Genomic DNA, 20056 nt, shown 5'->3' on the forward strand with positions numbered 1-20056 from the left:
GTCACATATTGACCTTCAGATATGAAGTCATACTTCGCACATCTTTTGAAATTGCCATATATGGACATGAATTAACAGCATTACATAATGATGTCATGCAGCACATTATTTTGACAAAGGCTCAAGGTTAGGTTATTATAAATACAAGATTATTACAAAATTGGACATTTCTTTAAGTGCAATCTCCTTAAAAACACATGTAAAAGCGAACATAAGTTACATCGTTACATATCATGAGATTTTACATTGCCTTCAATGATACTAACACAGTATTGTCTTCTTGCATGCAAGAAAGCACTCAGTTCAGCTCTCCTTATTTAGCATGATTCCTAGATTTCTATCCATTTCTTCCGTGGTTGACTAACATTTATAGTTTCTTCTGGCACATAGCATTACATGTTTTGCATGTAATGCTACATGCTCGAATTGTGTTTGATTTGCAAAAATTGGATTTCATTTTATGCTTAAAATGTACAATTACCTATATATCTGCTAACCATATACAAATATCAAATCTTTCCAACCTTAGAACACTGGGCAAGAACAGTATTCTAAATTGGGAAGATTTAGATCAAAAACCTCCCGATAAAGGAAGGTCTGTTAAAAGATGATTGCTTAGACTCCTCCAATCACTTTCCCACAAACACTTTCTTTTTTATACCTATCTATACAAGAATATAGGTATATTCTTGGGCAGTATTCTACTGAAATAGCCAAAATCATTTCTTCATCTTAGCCTATAAAAGTATGAGCAGTTGCTTCTTCTTCTTTCATTCTATCTACCTTTATCCTGCACATTATTTTCCAAGTAAACTAAGTGAAAATTATAGTTCTATTGTATGTTTAAGGTACTCATAACAAGTGCCTTAAACATGCTTTCTTCAGAACCAATTATCACACATTGGTACTGATGTGTTATAGGTTTGCTTTCAGTTATTTGGCATTTTGATTCAAACAAAATGACAAACTCTAGAACAGTCAGCACTTGTTTCACCAGTAATCCATAAAAAATAATGAATTTGTTCAAACAAACTTTTATTCACTGCAGTGCTTAATATTTTTTGTTCATAATTATATTTATGAAGTAGGCGAGCAAAAGAGTTGGTAGTTGTAATAGGTACAAATGACTTTACTGCAAACAAAGAACACGCCAAATTGGATATCAGGAGGTTGTTGAGACAGATAAAAGACAATAATGTGATAGGAAAGGTAGTAAGCATGTTGCCCAGGTATGACAGTGGTGAGATGAGGTGGAGAGCGAGAATTATGAATGATATGTTAGCAGAAATATGTGAAGAGAAAGGAGTGCAGTTTGTTAATGTGTGGAATGAGTTTGAAGGATGAAGTGAACTGTAAGAGAGCGATGGACTGCATTTGAGTAGTTTTGTTGTGAGTCTCTTAGAGAGACTGCTGGAAGGTAGAGAAGTGAGTGCAGAGAATGAATCTGATCAAGTGGTAAGAGATATGGAAGAACGGGAGAGTAAGACAGGAGATATTGAAGAGGTGGTTGTGAATGAAGAAGTGAGCAGCATAGTGCAGAGAATAAAAGCAGGTGTGCAAGACAGACAGGGACATGGGGAGGCTCAGAGTGGACAGAGGAACACAGTGTGAGAAAGGCAGATACTCCAAAAGGATGTGAATGCATGTGCAGCTAAAAAGGGAAGGGGATGACCTGGGATCAAGGGAAAACAGTTGGATCTGAAGAAGGTTCGAAGATGAATAAGGAGAAAAAGAAATGGCTCAAGTTAAGCATGGATAAGTCACATCAAATAAGTGGTGTCAAAGGAACTGGCTAATAGATCCAGGAATAAGCTGCTGTGTTTGTATACAAATGTAGAAGTGTAAGAACCAAGGCAAATGATGATTGCATTAATTGAGTCTGTTCACTCAAAAACTGTTGGAATAAGTGAGACATGGCTGGATGAGGATGACATTCTGGCAGGAATAGAGATGGAAGGGTATGATATCTATAGTGTGGATAGAAAGGGTAAAAAGGGAAGGGGAGTACTATTGATGATAGAGAAAGAATTAAGTCCATACAAAGTAGAGAGGCTAGAAGAAAGATTGAGGGTCTTGGATTTGATCATCTCATCAGAGGATGTAATTATAAATGAGGTGTCAAATCACCCACCAGTTGGTGAGAGTGACCATGAAGTGATTACCTGGGTGGTTACCAGCAGTGTGAGGAACTCTGTGAGAAAAAGGGCATATGTAGAATTACAAGGCTGGTGATTATGAAGAGCTCAGGAGAGAGTTTGCAGGTGTAACATTGAATGAGGAGTTAGCTGGAAAAAAAGATCAATGCAGCTTGGAATATTCAAGAGCTATCTAGTAGAAGCAATGTCTAAATGTATTCCAATGGTCAGAAGGTTAAATAAGGTAGGTGTGAAATGGATGGATAAAAAGATTAAGCATGTGAATACAAAGAAATAAGGCATTATGGAGGTATCATAAGAGAAGTGGTAATAACCAATTCCATGAGAATTGCAAAAAGACCAGGTAAGGAGGATGACTTGGTTGGTAGCAAAAGTAAAGTATGAGCAGCAGTTAGCTAATGAACCAAAAAGAATCCTAAGGAGTTCTTTCGATATGTAGCCAGCAAGAGAAGGAATGATTATGGAAGGATTATCCTTCCATAATCACATTGATTGAAGAAAATGGTATTAAGACAACTAATGTAGAAGATATAGTGGAGATACTTAATGAGGTTCATAAAGGTCATTCATTCTCGTGAATATGACATCATGGAGAGATTGAGAGTAGATGATGATAGGGAGGAGATACTGACCATAAGTGAGCAAGATGTGTATGGGGAATTGTGCAAATGATGTTAATAAGGCTGTCAAGATTTGATAATATATCACCACGTATTCTGAAGGAATGTGCCAGGAGCTGACATCTGCCGTGACACATTTTTTAAAATGAATCTTGCACTGGGTCGAATTCCAAAGGAGTAGAAGGAGAGCAAGATTGTATAGGCTTATCTGTGTGTCAGGTGTTGTGGTTAAGTTGTTGGAGAAGCTGGTGAGAACGAACTAGGATCCAGAATTGAGTTGACAATAATGGTTATATCTTTGATGGACAGCATGGATTTGCTAAAGGGAGGTCATGTTTTAGTAATCTATTTACTTATTACAATAAGGTGACGGCTTCCTGGAACAGAGGAGAGGGATACACAGTAGTATATTTAGATTTTGCAAAGGCTTTGATAGATTACCACATGATAAGTTGATAGTCAAATGAGAGCAAATGGGGTTGGATATTAGATTAATGTAGTAGTGCATTGGATTAGTGAATTTATGCTTGGTGGGATATATTTTTGGAGGTGGAGGAAATAAGGGATCTTGGGGTTAAAGTGGATAAAGACTGAAATTTAGGGGACACATTGCCAAAATTGACTTGTAGAAGTAAGGAGATTCTTGTTCCATTGTACACCATCTGTCCTAAAAGAAACCAAACTGTTGACAGAAAATAAAACACGGCCAATTATAATTATTCGAATCATTTATTTCAATCAACATACTCTCCCTCAGCTTGGATACAGCGTTTGGCATGGTCAATTAATTCGTTAAATGAGTTTTTTATATTGGTTGTTAGGATACTATTGAGGATTGTGGTTACTGCCGCTTGAACGTTTTCAATGGTGTTGTATCACTTTCCTTTCATCGGCAAATGAAGTCGGGGAAAGAGAAAGAAGTCACAGGGTGCTAAATCAGGTGTATATGGAGAGTGATCCAACACACAAACTTGGTTTTTGCTCAAAAACTGTCTCACAATGTTCGAACGAAGAGATGGTGCATTATTGTGCAAAAGTGACCAGCTGCCTGCATCATGATATTGATACCGTATGCAACGAACTCTCGGTATCAGTCGCTTCAAAACTTCGAGATAAAACTCACCATTGACCGTTTAGCCAGGTGGAATGAATTCTTTGTGGACAATGCCTTTGGAATCGTAGAAACAAATCAGCATTGTCTTTACTTTTGACTTCCAAGCGACTTTTTTTTTGGATGTCCCTCTTCTGGTGGTCTCCATTCAGCAATCTGGCACTTTGTTTCAGGCTCATACTCAAAACCCTACGTTTCGTCATCAGTACCGATCGTTTCAAGGAAGTTTGAGTCCTTACGAGCGGTTTTGATGAGGTCCTTGCAGTGTTCAATTCAATACATTTTGTGGTCGTCGGTTAACTTGTGGGGAACAAATCACGAAATCAATTTACGAAGGCCCAAACTCCTCTCAGTCAAAATGTTGTGCACAGTTGATTTTGGAATCCCCAGTTCATCTTCAATCAATCTCACGGATGATTTCGTGCTTTCTTTGATGAAATCACGCACTTTTTGGATTTTAACTTCGCTCAGTCCAGTTTTTGGACGGCCTGGCTTTTCGTCGTCCTCAAGCATTTCACGACCACTCGTAAACTTGAGTACGGGATAAGCATTCATCATCATATGCTTTTAGAAGCATCTGATGCGTTTCAGTAAAACGTTTACCAAGTTTAACACAAATATCAATCACAGCTCTCTGTTTGAAACTCATTTTCACTCTTGGCACTATAATTCGACTTCTAATGAAACAAATGTCATAAACAGCTGACACAACACATGAAGGTTACCGCTTTCGACAACAAAAAGATACAACAGGTGGCGCCACTAGTTTCTTCTATTTTCGAAAAGTTTGGTTTCTTTTTGGACAGAGGCTTGATTAGGCGACACATGAACTACTGTGCTCAGATTTGGTCACCTGATTTTCAAAAGGACGAAGAGATGGTAAGGGTCCAGAGGCGATTGACTACGGTAGTTTCTGATCTCTGGAATGTCGAATATGAGGAAAGGTTGAGAAGATGTAATTTGCAGAGTCTAATGCACATGAGGAGGAGGGTGATATGATAGAGACCTACAAGTTGGTAAAGGGTTGTTATAGAATCAATGTTGGAGAGGTTTTACAGAAAACATTGGGAGCTCAGGGAAGAACAAGAGGTCATCCCTGGAAGCTGTATAAGGAGGGTATGAGCAAGGGAGTGACAAATAGGTTTTTTGCATGCAGAGTTGTGAACGATTGGAATGCCTTGCCTGAGAGTTTGGTGTCCACAGAGAATTTGAGTGTGTATAAGGTGCAGTGTTTGACAAAAGGACCTCCTAGATGAGTCTTTGATTCCATGGGGGGGGGGGTCTTGAGATAATAATAATAATATTTAATGTGTGAATAATTGTACTTTTAATAAAAGTATTATTATTATTAGACTTTCAGGGAGTCAATAACTCTTCAAGGGAGGCTATGCATCAATGACACCAGCTGTGTTTCCTTCTCTTAAACCCATGTGCTATATAATATATGCACTCACTGAAGGTTTTGCGAGAGAAAAATCTAACTCTCACCCCTTTCTTTACTGCACACAAACTTAATTTTTACAGATGAACCTTGTACTCTCACCACCATCCATAAAATAAAAAAAAATTATCAACTGATAGCCTATAATACCCTTTCAAAAGTTTATAGCCCTCTATCATCTCTTATTATCCCTATTTCTCCTGCATATACTGGTAAACTGTGTATGCAGTCCACATACTCTTGATGAATTTCATTTTCCAGTGTGAGATCACCACTCTGCTTATTGGAGGCCTGAAGCAACTGGAAAAGTTTCATCTCTAAAGCAAGGCTTCGGGACTATGTACAAAATAATATATATATATATATACGAGGGTGGTCTAAAAAGTTCTCGGCCTTGAACATAGATGGCAACACTATCAGCAAGATTTTTTTTTTCTAAGTTGGTACATCTGTCATAAGCATCCATATGAAATTGTAAGTCATCTATCAAGTAGTTTTTTTTTATACAGCTCTCTGAAGCAAAAGTGCAGTCTATATCCCTTGGAATGGATAAAATTGGGGTATCGTGCAGTTATAAAATTCTTTGTAAAAGAAGGTTTAATGCCAAAAAAAAATTAATTCGAAGTTCATAAAAGTTTATGGGCACTCTTCTTCATTTTTGACAATTAAGAAATGGGCAGCCGAGTTTAAACATGGGCTTACCAGCTTTGAAGATGATGCACGTGAAGGACGTGCATCAAAAAGTACACTTTTTGATCGAGTGCACGATATGGTATTGGATGTCAAAGTGCGTGAAATTGCTGAGACTATAGCCATTTCAAAAGAACGTGTAGGATACAGGGTGTTTCTAAAAGAAGGGTGTTTCAAAAAGAATCACCCGATTTCAAATAATTATATTTAATAATGAAAATGTGATACAGTTACAAAATAAATTACCAAGTATGAAGTAAGGCCTGAAGTTTCACTCACCACAATTACAAATGCTCAATGTGCCTTCCACCTGCTGGTTTGTGGCTGCAGAGATATACAATTTTCAAATTGGGACATTCTTTTTGAAATATCCTGCATTTTGCATGAAGAATTGCAAATGAAAAAGCTTTGTGCAAGATGGGTGCTGCGCTCGCTCACAGCAGATCAAAAGCACACTCGCATGAAAATCTCTGAACAGTGCTTGGAGCGTTTTAACAAGAATAAAACTGATTTTGTGCATCGATTTATTACTATGGATGAGACTTGGATTCACCATTACAAACCAGAATCCAACAGCAGTCAAATTTGTTTTTTCATTGTTAGGCTGAGTACATTTCAGACCACCCTCGTATATATAAAAAAATCGATAAAAATAGAAAAAAAAATTATTAGCCCACTCATGGTACAAAATGTACTATAGGTTTGCAAATAACCTTTCTTGGGTGGGAGCAACACAGACACACAAAAAAATCTAACCTCATAATCTACATTCTGTATTCATTGTAAAATCTTTGTAACTCTTTGTTGGATCCTCTCCACAGCTTCCTTAATCCTTCAGAACCCAAGAAACTAAATCTGTGCACAGTCCAGGTGTATTCATAACAAGGCCTGTAAAAAGTGAAAATGACTTCCATATCTTTACATGTCAATGTTCATTTCAATATTGCTGTTATCTTCTGAATTGTATTTGCAAATTTTGCTATGCCACACTTGATCTTCAACTTTTTATCCCATAAGTCCAAGATTCTTAACCTCCTCAGTTACTTATAGAATAATCCCATCGATACAATATGCAGTTGGATATTTCATCATGCCAAGGTGTATAACTTCACTAACACTGAATTGACAGCCATTATTGTTTGTCCGCACTTCTAGCCTATTCAAATTACCCTGTAAATGCTGTATATGAGTAGCAGCTCGGATTGAAGATCTCCTGTCAGACCCTTTTCGATATCAATGATATATATATAGTTATCAACAATGGTCTAAGGACTGATCTCTTGTGAGGGGGGGGGGGGAACACTACTGGTCACCTTAAATCTGGCAGATCACACTGTCCATATACCACTTCCTGATACCTAACTGTTACCCACCTACTTATCCAGTTAATGGTTTATATTCTAATCTCATATCCAGTTTATATAACAGCTTTTCACGTGGTATTCTATCAAATAGAATTATTTGCCTTAGCAAAGTCTAATATCATAATGTATCAATTCCCTTTATCCAACTCAGCCAAAACATTATTATAAAATATGAGCAAATTGCTAAGTCATGCCTAGCCTTTAGTAAACCTATGCCGTTCATTATAAAATAAAACTTGTTTCTTCACTCATTTCTGTAAGCATGTTCTTACCAACTTCACTAGAATTTTCACAATCACTCCAGAGATACTTATAGGTTGATAGTTAAAGCCATCAATCCCTGCATCACTCTTGTACAATGGGATTATCATACATTCATTCTATGATGTATGTTTTTATGATAGTTTCTTCCTAAACTAAGGAATTAAACATGCGAAGGACAAAGCCATTTTAGCTGAAACGTAAGTGTTAATATCCTATCTTTCTCTATTGCTGAATTCTTATTCATGAAATTCAACAGCTCTAGAATCTCTTTACATATACTAGTTGATAGTTCTTGCCAAAGTTAGCCCTCATTAGTTGAACTACTGCATCTGTTTCTAATGTACTGTCTGCATTCAGTTATTCTTTTATATTCATTCTTTTCTTTATTTGCACCATGATGATAAAATTCTTTTGGGTAGCCTTTAGCCTGTGCAGCCAATTTCTTTTCATCTAACTTGGATTTTGATACAAAATCTCATAAGTTTTCTGGCATGCACTTTACATATTTCAAAGCACCACTGATTCTTTTTCTCATTCCATATCATCATCTTCTTCTTATGAACCTCTTGCTAAATAAGACTGCACATTCATTTCACTCTCATCCTATTTATTCTTCAAGCTCTAGGGACAAATTCAGATACTGCATAATTTCAAAGCTTCCCATGCACTGCTGGTATCCTTCCCATTCAATAAGTGATACCACAGAAGCAAAGATAGTATTCTTCCAAGTTTTGCATAATTTCCAGTTCAGTGTGTAACCTGCCATGATTGGAACAACAATATAGTTGGCTGCTTCCCTGGGCAGTACGGCATGATCACTCTCACCAATTGATGGCAAAACAGTTACATCCTTAACTGAGACACCTTCTGATGATATAATCAAATTGAATACTCATCATAACATATTATTACCAGAATCACTTATGTTTAATTTAAATGTCATTATTTGTAAAATTTTCAGCTAAGTTTCACAGTCATTGTCAATACAATTATAGAAAAAAAAACAAAAAAGAGAACAATAATTGAACTGAAAGTGCATAATATTAAGTGCACTATTGGCTGCAGGAGAACAGTTCCATCTGCATTAATAGATATCCAAATAAATTACATTAAAATAATTTAGTTAATAAATTATTTTTAAATATAAATAAAAAGTTCATTACAAATTAAGGAACTCATGAATGTTGAGTATTAGTCAGTATAACTTCCCAAAATTAAGAAAGTTTTTGCCAATCATTTGTTCAGATTTGGATTGTGAATGTGTGTGTTTCACAGTTTTTTTTATACTGTCTTTCCAGAAGAAAATAATTTTTGTGCAACACTTTGGTATGTGTGCTTCACAGCTTTCCTTAAACCATCTTTCCAGAAGAAAATAACTTTTGTGCAGCACTTTGGTTTTGTTCCACTAAATCCTGTATTTTGTAGATAATGCATGGTTTAATTCAGTATCCTGAATTAAGCTAAATTAAACTAAAGTGTTCTATCCCTCTGACAGATACATTTGAATTACTTAATGACTTTCCTCCTGATATTGTAAAATTATTTGACTGTCATTAATTCAGGATACTTTAGCCACCAGAACAAATTATATTATACAAACAGATAGAGGGAACAGCTATTGGTCTCCCATTTCCCCAACTCTAGCTATTTACTTTATGGAACATTTTGAACAACATATTCTTACTTTATTTCACCAAAACCATCATGGTACAGATATGTGGATGATATCTTTGCTGTATGGAATTCTACCTTGTCAGATCTTCATGAATTTCTTGAAAAAATTAATTCAGAAAACCCACAAATCAAATTTACCCTGGAAGTAGAAGATAACAATTGTCTTCCTTTTCTGGATGTTCTCATTCTACATCAACCAAATGGAAGTCTACAGTTCTCATTATATATAAAACCAACAAATACTGGCAAATACTGATATACAGAAGTAACAGGTTATGATACCATTGTATAAGGCCTTGATCAGGATGTAATAACAGTCATAATTTAAAATTATGAATATTTTTACAAATTGTTTATGTTAGTACATTATTAGTTTTGGTTTCATAATAAGTATTATGTTATTGTCATAATTGTCATATTATGTTATTGATGTTATTTTGTCAAATGACATGTGAAGTATTTAAAAAAAAATTATGTACTTACTGGATTTGGATAGTTGTGTTACTTTCAGAAATTTTATTGTGATTTAAAATTATTAAATGCTGTGTTTTGTAACGGCATTCTCGCAACGCTAACGGAGACAACACGTCAGCCATTATACATAACTTCCTGCTTGCCACTTTCATGGAGTGTGCATGCTCGCTGAGGAGTCTAATGGGTGATTGACAGCTGACAGAGAGAGCGTTTAGTATCGAGGTAATGGAAATAACTAGAGTGTTCGGTATCGAAGTAACGGAGGAGAAACAGGGGGAGAGCTAATGAAAGTTTAAGAACGCAGATGGAGGAATTTTGTTCTTACGAAGTGTATTTAGTTGCATGTTACAGTTGGAGGAATATTAATAGAAGATTCTGAAAAGGGAATCATAGAATTGTGAGCCTTTATAATGGAGGAGTTAAGACTGTAAATAAGTATTGGTATATAAAAGAAAATATTGTGATTGACGTTCTATAGGAATGTTCGAGGAAATGCTGATTGAAACTTTCATCTGTTTTAAGGACACCAGATCTATCTGTTATTTCTACTGGAAAAGGAGATGGAATTTAGTAACTTAAGATAAAGCAGTAAGAAAACTTTTTTGCTGGTACAAAAATTAACAGAATTGAACTGCAAGAGGTAAGAGTACTTATATCTCAGTGAATTCAGAATATCTTATTTTCTCATCACTCTTATGTGCTACATAAGGGTAATGAGAAAGGATTCTATGGAAAAAGAAAAAGAGAATCTTATATCTTCAGAAAAAGGCCTTAACAAAGAAACTGACTATGAACATTTTGTTATTGTGTAAACAAGGTATTTAGTCTAGTAGACGTGATTAAGTATATGTTAAACAAACCAGTAATAGAATGAGTCAGAGAATGGGTGATCTCTAAAGTGTAGGTTTATTTTAAAAGGCCTTGGAAAAGGCCAGTTAATTTTGTAATTAGTCATGTAATTTTATTTGAAGTGTATATACTGTTTATACTGTAAAGTTTAGTGTTATACTGTTTAGTGTATATTTTATTAAATGTGTATATTTTGTATTTGGTCTCAGATTTTGAAAGAAATTTGAAAGAAACAGTTCAAGGTCATTGCACCAATCAGAATTGAACCCTTGTGCATATAAATAAAAACATTCGGAAATAGAAATAATCGTTATAGAGGAAATCTCATAACAAATAAGGATTGATAAAAATTAAATAATCCCTCTTTATAACAAATGGCTACAGAGATCAAATCTCTTTATAACAAATGGCTACAGAGATCAAATCTCTTTATAACAGGGCTCATTTGATTTGGTCACTTTTTCATGGTGACATAGATATGTTAGAAAAGATCCAGAGAAGATTCACAAAGGTGGTTAGTGGTCTATGAAATGTGGAGTATGAGTACAGATTGAGAGAATGTAAACTGCAAAGCCTTGTTGAAAGGGGGGGGGGATATGATTGAGATATATAAGATAGTCAGGGGATGTTATCAAGTTAACATGGGAGAGATTTTTCACAGAAATGGAAGAAGCCATCCTGGAAACTGTATAAGGAGGGGGTTGAGCAGAGGAGTCATGAGGAGGTTCTTTACATGAGAGTGGGTGATGAGTGGAATGCACTGACTGAGTATGTTGTGAATATAGACATATTGAATCAGCTTAAGGCACAGTTGAATGAACTTTGTGTATGATAATGTGTACCTCACACCATGAGTTTCTGACTCCATGGAGGTCGGATGTTAAAATAATAATAATAAATACATTGATTCTAACTCACATCACCCTTGTCAGAAATATGGTAGTTGCTAGAGCTCATAAAATATGTTTTACAAATTCTCTTCTAAACAAAGAACTGTTTATTTTCAGAACTGCATTTACCTTTAATGGTTATAATATAAAAAGTATTGAAAAAATAATCAACAATTATGGCTGTCATCTTAACCCAACTCAAGAAGAAATTATCACAATTTGTGTTCCATATGTTAAAGGACTTTCAGAAAAAACTAGGAAGACTACTTTGACAGATTAATTAACTTACAAGTCTCTTTGCATCCAGCTCGCAAACTTAATACAGGTAGGTATTCAAAAATCTGGCAACCTCCGGACCTCAAGGATGTCGGATTTTTGAAAATGCCATATTTCGGATGGTTATATATGCTGTATAGTTTTAACAGAAAATGACTACCTGTATAGTCCTTTAAAGAAAGAAAATTAAACACTAAATGAAAAGAAGGTTGTTTTCTTGATCATAAATTAGTAAATAATAATATTTGGTTAACCGATCAAGTATTGATCAATTTTATTAATTAACTGGACCAACTAGTTTCGCCACACTTATCTGTTGGCTTCTTCAGGGCACTTACATATAGGTTTAAACACTCTCACAATTATGCGAAACTGCAAACTGACAAGAATAAAAACTGACAGTCAGTTTGCAGTTTCGCATAATTGTGAGAGTGTTTAAACCTATATGTAAGTGCCCTGAAGAAGCCAACAGATAAGTGTGGTGAAGCTAGTTGGTCGAGTTAATTAATAAAATTGATCAACACTTGATCGGTTAACCAAATATTATTATTTACTAAATGAAAAGCTTATGAAATTTTAATGTTCAACTAAATATAATGGTTCTACAGAATTTTAGTTCAACTGAATAAAATAGTTCCTCAGAATTTTAATTAATAAAATGTTGATGGTGGTGACAACGCATCTGGTTGACTTGAAGTTAATGGTGGTGGATTATCAAGTGTGGATACACTGCTGCTTCTTCCTAGCTATTTTCTTGAATATATCGTGTAGTGTCTGCTGCTTCATATATTTGGGTCTTTCTCTAATAAGTTTATCTTGGAGCAAATAAACATTCATGATTTCTTGTTCACTTACAAAACTTCGTTGCTCTAGTCCAGCTAGCAGTTCAGTTGTCAACGTAATTAACCTGCCAATAGAGATTCTTTCTCTCACATCTTCCTCATTTTTGTCACTGCTTTCATCTTCATCACTACCTGTAGAGGCATTTCTCTCCAGACTTTTAACCATATCTACAATTTCAGAATCAGTGTAATGATGAACTGTAGGCACATTATCATCGACATTCATCCATTCCGTTAAAACATCTTCACTTATCCTTGATGAAAGCTCCTTGACATCAGGATTAGTTACATTTTTAACATAGGCAAGAAGTTCCTGTATAAGCTGCTTTTCTTTGGGAACCCTAAACCCTACAATATTATTTTCAGTGTCTTTGTTAGAATGAGAAGTAAACATTAAACTTGGCCACAATTTATGCCATCCATTTTTCAGTGTTGATGTTTTCACAGCCTTCCACGCATTGGCAACACAGTACACTGCATCCTTAATGTTGAATTCTTTTATGAACTTCTGTACTGGAGTGCCTGAATTAACTGAACTTGCTAGGTGCCTCATTAACAGGGATCAATACTTACACTTCATAGAATGTATAATACCATTGTCCTGTGGTTGAATCAGTGATGTGCAATTGGGTGGGAGGCAGACAACAAAAACATTATCTTTCACTAGAAGATCGGCTTTTGGATGTTCCGAACAACTGTCTAAAATAAGAAGTATCTTGCAATTAGGGTCTAATCCAACCGAGTTACAGTGAGCCCTAGCCTCAGGAACAAAACAGTTTTGAAACCAATCCAATGTAATATCAGTGGTATAACCCACCCCTTCTTGTTGGCACGGTAATGGACAAGAAACTGTGTCATACTCTTGAAGCCCTCAGATGTAAACTTTTTTCCGATAACAAGCAACTTACATCTTACAACGTACCCGCAGCATTAGAGCAGCACATTACTGTGACGCGATCCTTCGAAGCTTTAAACCCCGATGGCGATTCTGCACCCTCAGTTGTTAGAGTTCTTTTTGGCGTACATCTCCAAAACATGGTCTCATCAGCATTGTACACTTGTTCAGGACTTAAATGTTCATCACTAACTAACTTTGCAAATTCATCCACATATGCACTAACTGCATCTTTGTCTGCTAAACGTTTTTCCCCATGCACCGCACAAAACTGTAAGCCATGTCACGACTTGAAACGATGCAGCCAACCTTCTGAATATTGACACTTGTGTTGAAATCCCAGCTCTTCATGCAACATTTTGGCTTGTTCCTTTAATAAATCACCAGAAATTTCCACACCTTCACTTACACAAAAAGTAAACCAGGTTATGAGAACTTGATCCAGTTCCGAACTTTTTCCCTCCGTCATTGACTTCCTTACAAACATTTGCTTTTTTGATACACTGTCAGAAAAGAACTTTAACAGTTCTTTTCTGACAGTTTTTTTTTTATTTTTAATATCATACACTGTTGAAGAGCCAGTATCGTATGTTTCACAAATGGTTCACACAGACACGCCGCTATCAAGATTTTTTAGCACTTCCACTCTCTCTGCGATCGACAACACACAATGTTTATGTTTTATGCCACCTCTTTTCTTTGCTGAATCCATAATGGGGCTATACAGCAGCAAATAAATGATAAAATGAGAAGGAATAAGCAGGTTATTGCAATGTTTATCGACTACAGCGCCATCAAAACATAAACAGAAAACAGTGGCGCACCAATGCAGTAAATTTGAAAATGTGCGCTCCGAAATCCATGCCGGAGATCTGAAGGAACTGGATTATTGAATGCCTACCTGTACCTTCCTTATGGAACCTAAAGCCAAATATCCTCCTTTTTCTTATCCCCAAGTTCAGAGAATCCTCGGCTCTTGCTGCTTATGTAATTATGGCTAACTAGTCATTCTACAAAAATTCATCTTGAAGAACATCAGGAATATATTTGACTTAAAGAACCCAACAAATTCAGTTTAGCAAGCCACGCATTATCTACAAAACACAGGATACAGTGGAACAAAACCAAAGTGTTACACAAAAGTTATTTTCTTCTGGAAAAACAGTACTAATACTCACTATTCACATGTTCCCTAATTTGTAATGTTTTTTTTATTTACCAATAATTTATTAACTAAATTATTTTATTATAATTTAGGAGGAAGTGAAAGTTTATGTCTTAGGAAGGACCTCCCTTGATGAGTCTTTTGACTCCTTGGAGGCCTGAATAATAATAATAATAATAATTTATTTTGGGTAACTTTTCAGATCATCTCTTGTTCCCATTTAGGTCAAGCAGTTATAACCGTTCCATTTCTAAACAAAAAATATTAATGTTGAAACATCCCAAAATAATGGACAAATTCTGTGCAGAGCATTTCTGATGCAGATCTAGCTATTTTCCTTCAGTTGCCAGTGCACATTATATCATGTGCTTTCAACTGAATTTTTCTCTTTTTTGTGTTTTCCCATATTGTATTGAAAATGATGTTGAAAATTGGCTGAAAATTTTACAAATAAAGACATTTAAATTAAACGTGATTCTGGTAATAATATTTTATGAATTTTTCCTGTTATGTCTCAATTTTTAGAAAAATTCAAATCTAACACTTTTTCCTCAAGTTGTTTCTTTCATATGCTGCTTCAGAAAGTTGTTTGCAACAGTTTGATAAATTCTCCTTTCTTATCATGAACTCTGCTACACACCCAATCAATATTTGGATAATTTAAGTCACCCATAATAATTACTTGTTTAGTACTTGTTAGGGGAATTTCATGATGCTTCTTCTCCCCAGCAAATGTACGGTCAGGTCTAGCAATACCCACCATATATTTCTTCCTATCAGCCTTGACTTTACACTAGATAGCTTCATATTCGTTGCCACATGGGACATTATTACCATTATTGCTTTCATGTGTTTCTACAATAACTGAACTCAAGTCATCTGATATCATTAGTAGTACTCTTCCCCCCCCCCCCCCCAACCTCCTCACTATCTCTTCTGTCATTTCTGAAAATGCTGTTGCCTTCATGCTCAATCTCAGAAGTTGCAGCATCCAACTCTGAGAGCCAGGATTCTCTAATGACAATTTTAGACCACAGCATATTCACAAAAAAGTAACAAAACAAACTCAACCATTTTTTCCCCCCCTGATGCTCTTGGAATTGGTATATGGTTATAATAAGTTACTTCCATGTCCCAGTTGGACAATTTTATCTTTTACCTTTCCAGACACACTCAAAATGCCTGAACCTATAAGCAAATTCCATCCCTTCAACAGATTCATAACCATGCTCATTGAATAATATTAGTATCATTATTACATCTGCACATCCTAGGTGAATTTATATACAACATTCTCAGCATTCCTCCCAAGGTGATCTAGTTTCCCTGACTCTCTGCATTAGGTCTCATTACAGTAAAAATTTCTCTAGGCACCTGCTAAATCCATTAAAGTGCAGAACATCTCCTCTCGTGCAATTCATTTTTAATATCAAACTCACTCCACACATCCATGAACTATTCTTCTATATAACTATATTAAAGCAAAAACATAACTGCAATAAAATTTTCAGATCATCTCTTGTTCCCATTTAGGTCAAGCAATTGTAACCGTTCCATTTCTAAACAAAATATATATATTAATGTTGAAACATCCGAAATAATGGAAAAATTCTGTGCAGAGTGCAGTGCATTTCTGATGGCAAAGTGTGAAAGAAATTAGTGATATATTTTACATAATATGTACTGTTATCAAATTTTATTTCAGTAAATTCAACAAAAGTAATACTTTCCCTTGCATCAATATCAATACTTTTATTCCATTAAAACAAAAAAATTAATAAATATGGAGGGTGGTTGATGAAGAAATGTATAAACAACTTGGATTAGTAAACAAAGGAAGGGTAATTTTATGGGCAATTTTAATTAAGGTGATATAGATTGGAATGAAGAGACAGCATTTGGGAGTAAGGAAAATGAATTTCTCAAGTTCTTGAGAGACAACTATCTCAGGCAGCATGTAAAGGAAGGCACGAAGATGGAGAGTTTTAGATCTGATAATTTCATCAGAGGATGTAATTGTGAGTAGGGTTATCAGGTTGACATAGAAGAGATTTTTCACAGAAATGGAGATGGGGGGGTAGAACAAAAGGCCATCGCTGGAAACTGTATAAGGAGAGTGTGAGCAGAGGAATAAGGAGAAGGTTCTCTGCATGGAGAGTGGTTGGTGGGTAAAATGCACTTGCTTGAGTGTGTTGTGAATAGACACATTAAATCAGTTTAATACATGGTTGGATGAGCATTGTGTGCAATAGTGAGCATCTCCCATGACGAGCCTCTGACTCCATGGAGGTCAGATGTTAATAATAATAAATTGTTCAAGAAAATATGAACTGTGTTATTATTATCAGATATGATCTGTGCAGGATTTCAACTTTGATTCAAATGCAAAGGAGAACTACAGTGTTGCTTACATTATGGACCATTGCTAACTCGAACATTATGCAAAAATTAGGTTTATACAGGATATATATATATATATATATATATTTGATACATTGTTAAATTATTTTATATATTAAATATATTACAATTATTGACTTACCTAATAGGAGATGGCTTAGATGCCTTATGCTCTAAAGAGCTCTTAAAGCTGGGAGTAGTTCCCTTTTTATCATCTGCTGTTGGAGTTGCAGGTAGTAGTATTCCAACATATGTTCCTGTTGCAAGAAGTAATGTAGAAAATATTTGATCAAAGTAGTTTTGTGCACAGTGTTCCATCTCTGCCACTCGAAACATTTCTCGAAGGGCACAAATTGCCTGCATAATAATAGTTCATATTTACTCTGATTATTTCATAAACAGCTGTGTGAGTTTTAGTAATCTAAAATAGAACACCTATTATTTTAATTAATTTTTTGAAGAAGAATTACTAAAAAAAAAAAAAAGACTGTACTGTAAATTATTATTATTGTCCTGACCTCTATGGAGTCATAAGACTCATCAATGAAAAACAGCACAGAATCTATTGTACCACATCTTAGGCTTATTCACTGTTTGCACTTTTACAGATCTTAGACAATGCATTCCATGCTCCTACCATTTGACATGCAAAAAACTTATTACTTAACCTTTTATTACATCCTTTTGCAACTTCCAGGGATGGATTCTTATCCTTGTTCCTCTAATGTAGAGGAAAACATCCATATTACACAGAATTTTTTATAGGTCTGAGAGACAATTTTCAGAATCAGTATCAGCTATGAAGTATTCTTCCAAGCATAAAGGTCTGCAAGGAATGAATGCTTACAGTGCATATTGCACTGTATACCCAAGGTCAGGAGGGTGAATAAAGTAAGGGTTAGATGGATGAGTAATATCATTAGCCAATTATCTAACTGAAAGGTGACCAGCTAACTCATGAACAGTACAAGGAACAGGCATGAATGAATCAGATGTGAGTGCTTTGTCTATTAATAGCTTCAAGGAGAAGTATGAGAGATATTTAGTTGATAGTTTGGGTCTCCCACAATGAGTCTTAGGACTCCATGGATGTGCTTGTGCAATACTCATAATAATAATATAACAATTATTATTACCATGACAAGTACACAGCACTGAACTAAACATTGTGAAAAACAGTTCAAATTATAGGCGAAACAGAACTAATGTCCTTGCATGGCATAGCACTTTCTATGGGCCAGATAACCATAGAGTTAATTTGGAGAAGACAGGTTATCAGGTCTCTAAATGACATCTCCCAGATCTTTAGCAAATTAATGCAACCATACTTGCCTGACTTCTCCAAATTAACTCTATGATTATCTGGCCCACAGAAAGTGCTACGCCATGCAAGGACATTAGTTCTATTTCACCTATAATTTGAACTGTTTTTCACAATGTTTAGTTCAGTGCTGTGTACTTGTCATGGTAATAATAATTGTTATATTATTATTATGAGTATTGCACAAGCACATCCATGGAGTCCTAAGACTCATTGTGGGAAACCAAACTATCAACAAAATATCTATCATACCTCTCCTTGAAGCCATTAATAGACCAAGCACTCACATCTGATCCCATTCCATTCATTGACGCCTGTTCCTTGTACTGTTCATGAGTTAGCTGGTCTCCTTTCAGATAGATAATTGGATAATGATATTACTCATCTATCTAACCCCTACTTTATTCACCCTCCTGACCTTGGGTATACAGTGCAATATGCACTGTAAATATTCATCCCTTGCAGGCCTTTATGCAATGGTAGCCTATACATACTTGGCTACTTCAAGCTGCCAACTAAGTGTAGCATAATCACCTTGCTTTGCAGTTCCACACATATTTCACACATACTCCTTAATTGGACTTTCCATGTTTAGACACATCCCCAGTCAAGACTGAGATTTTGGAATTTAGAACAAATTCCAAAATTCCTTTCCTGCTTGCCATGTGACCTTTTCTCCTTCCAATCTAAAAGGATGGTCTGCAAGGTTCTCGGCCTAACAATGAAAAAATGAATTTATAATTTCAAATTTAGTTTTATTTTTTGGCAGTCTCCCTTAAGACATACATTTATTCAAGAGATGCTCCAGCGTCATTATCCTTCCTGTAGTGGTTCTCAGTAAGATCTGAAAAATACCCCTCTACAGCTGCAATCACCTCTTAATTCGAAGAAAAACGCTGACCAGTGAGGAAGAGTTTTAGTTTTGGGAAGAGATAGAAGTCAGAGGGAGCCGAATCTGGGGAATAGGGTGGATGTTACAACAATTCATACTGCAGATCCCTTAATTTTCCCATTGCCAAGACACCTTTGTGGGCAGGTGCATTGTACTGATGAAAGACGATTTTTTCTTCTGCAAATCAGGTCTTTTCTCACGAATTTTTTCATTTGGTCTGGTTAAAAGATTGGAATAACATACCCTGGTTATTGTTTTACCTTTTTCAAGATAATTAATAAACAAAATGGGTTTAGCATCCCAAAACACCGATGCGATGACCATTCCTGCCGATGGAACCGACTTTGTCTTCTTTGGTGCTGAACAACCAGCTTCTGTCCGCTGTTTTGACTGCTGTTTGGATTCTGGTGTTAATGTTGTATATACTGGCCGAGTATATTTAACTTACTTATTTTACCTGCTTTGGTTCGAATATTTAATGAATGGTGCAGTAAAAGAGATTCAGGCAAAATACAACTTTTGATTAACAAAAACAAACATTTAATTTTAGAATCACAAATTTTACACTTAAGTTCAAATCAGTAATTAAGATATCACAAACATTTTAACTTCTATGATAAATTCATTGTCTCTAATACAGTCTTCTCACAATTCCTTAAGTTCCAAATACAATAAAATCGCAGTAACACCTCTTTACAAGCAAACACTTTTAAATTTACACTTCAGCTAATC

At 35.5% G+C, this 20056-nt stretch overlaps 1 protein-coding gene across 2 annotated transcripts in view; it reads right to left on the minus strand.

Annotated features, from left to right (window-relative positions):
• Positions 1–20056, minus strand: part of c11.1 (maestro heat like repeat family protein c11.1) — a 763927-nt gene that overhangs the window by 242556 nt on the left and 501315 nt on the right. For both annotated transcript variants that reach the window (XM_090407949.1, XM_090407950.1), the window contains exon 29: positions 17254–17468. In XM_090407949.1, coding sequence (XP_090264075.1) covers positions 17254–17468 — 215 coding nt within the window. The remainder of the gene's footprint in view (positions 1–17253; positions 17469–20056) is intronic.

Source organism: Typopeltis vanoorti, chromosome 18, assembly GCF_054136105.1.
Source record: "Typopeltis vanoorti isolate ZY-2024b chromosome 18, IOZ_Tvanoo_1.0, whole genome shotgun sequence".
Lineage (NCBI taxonomy): Eukaryota > Metazoa > Arthropoda > Arachnida > Uropygi > Thelyphonidae > Typopeltis > Typopeltis vanoorti.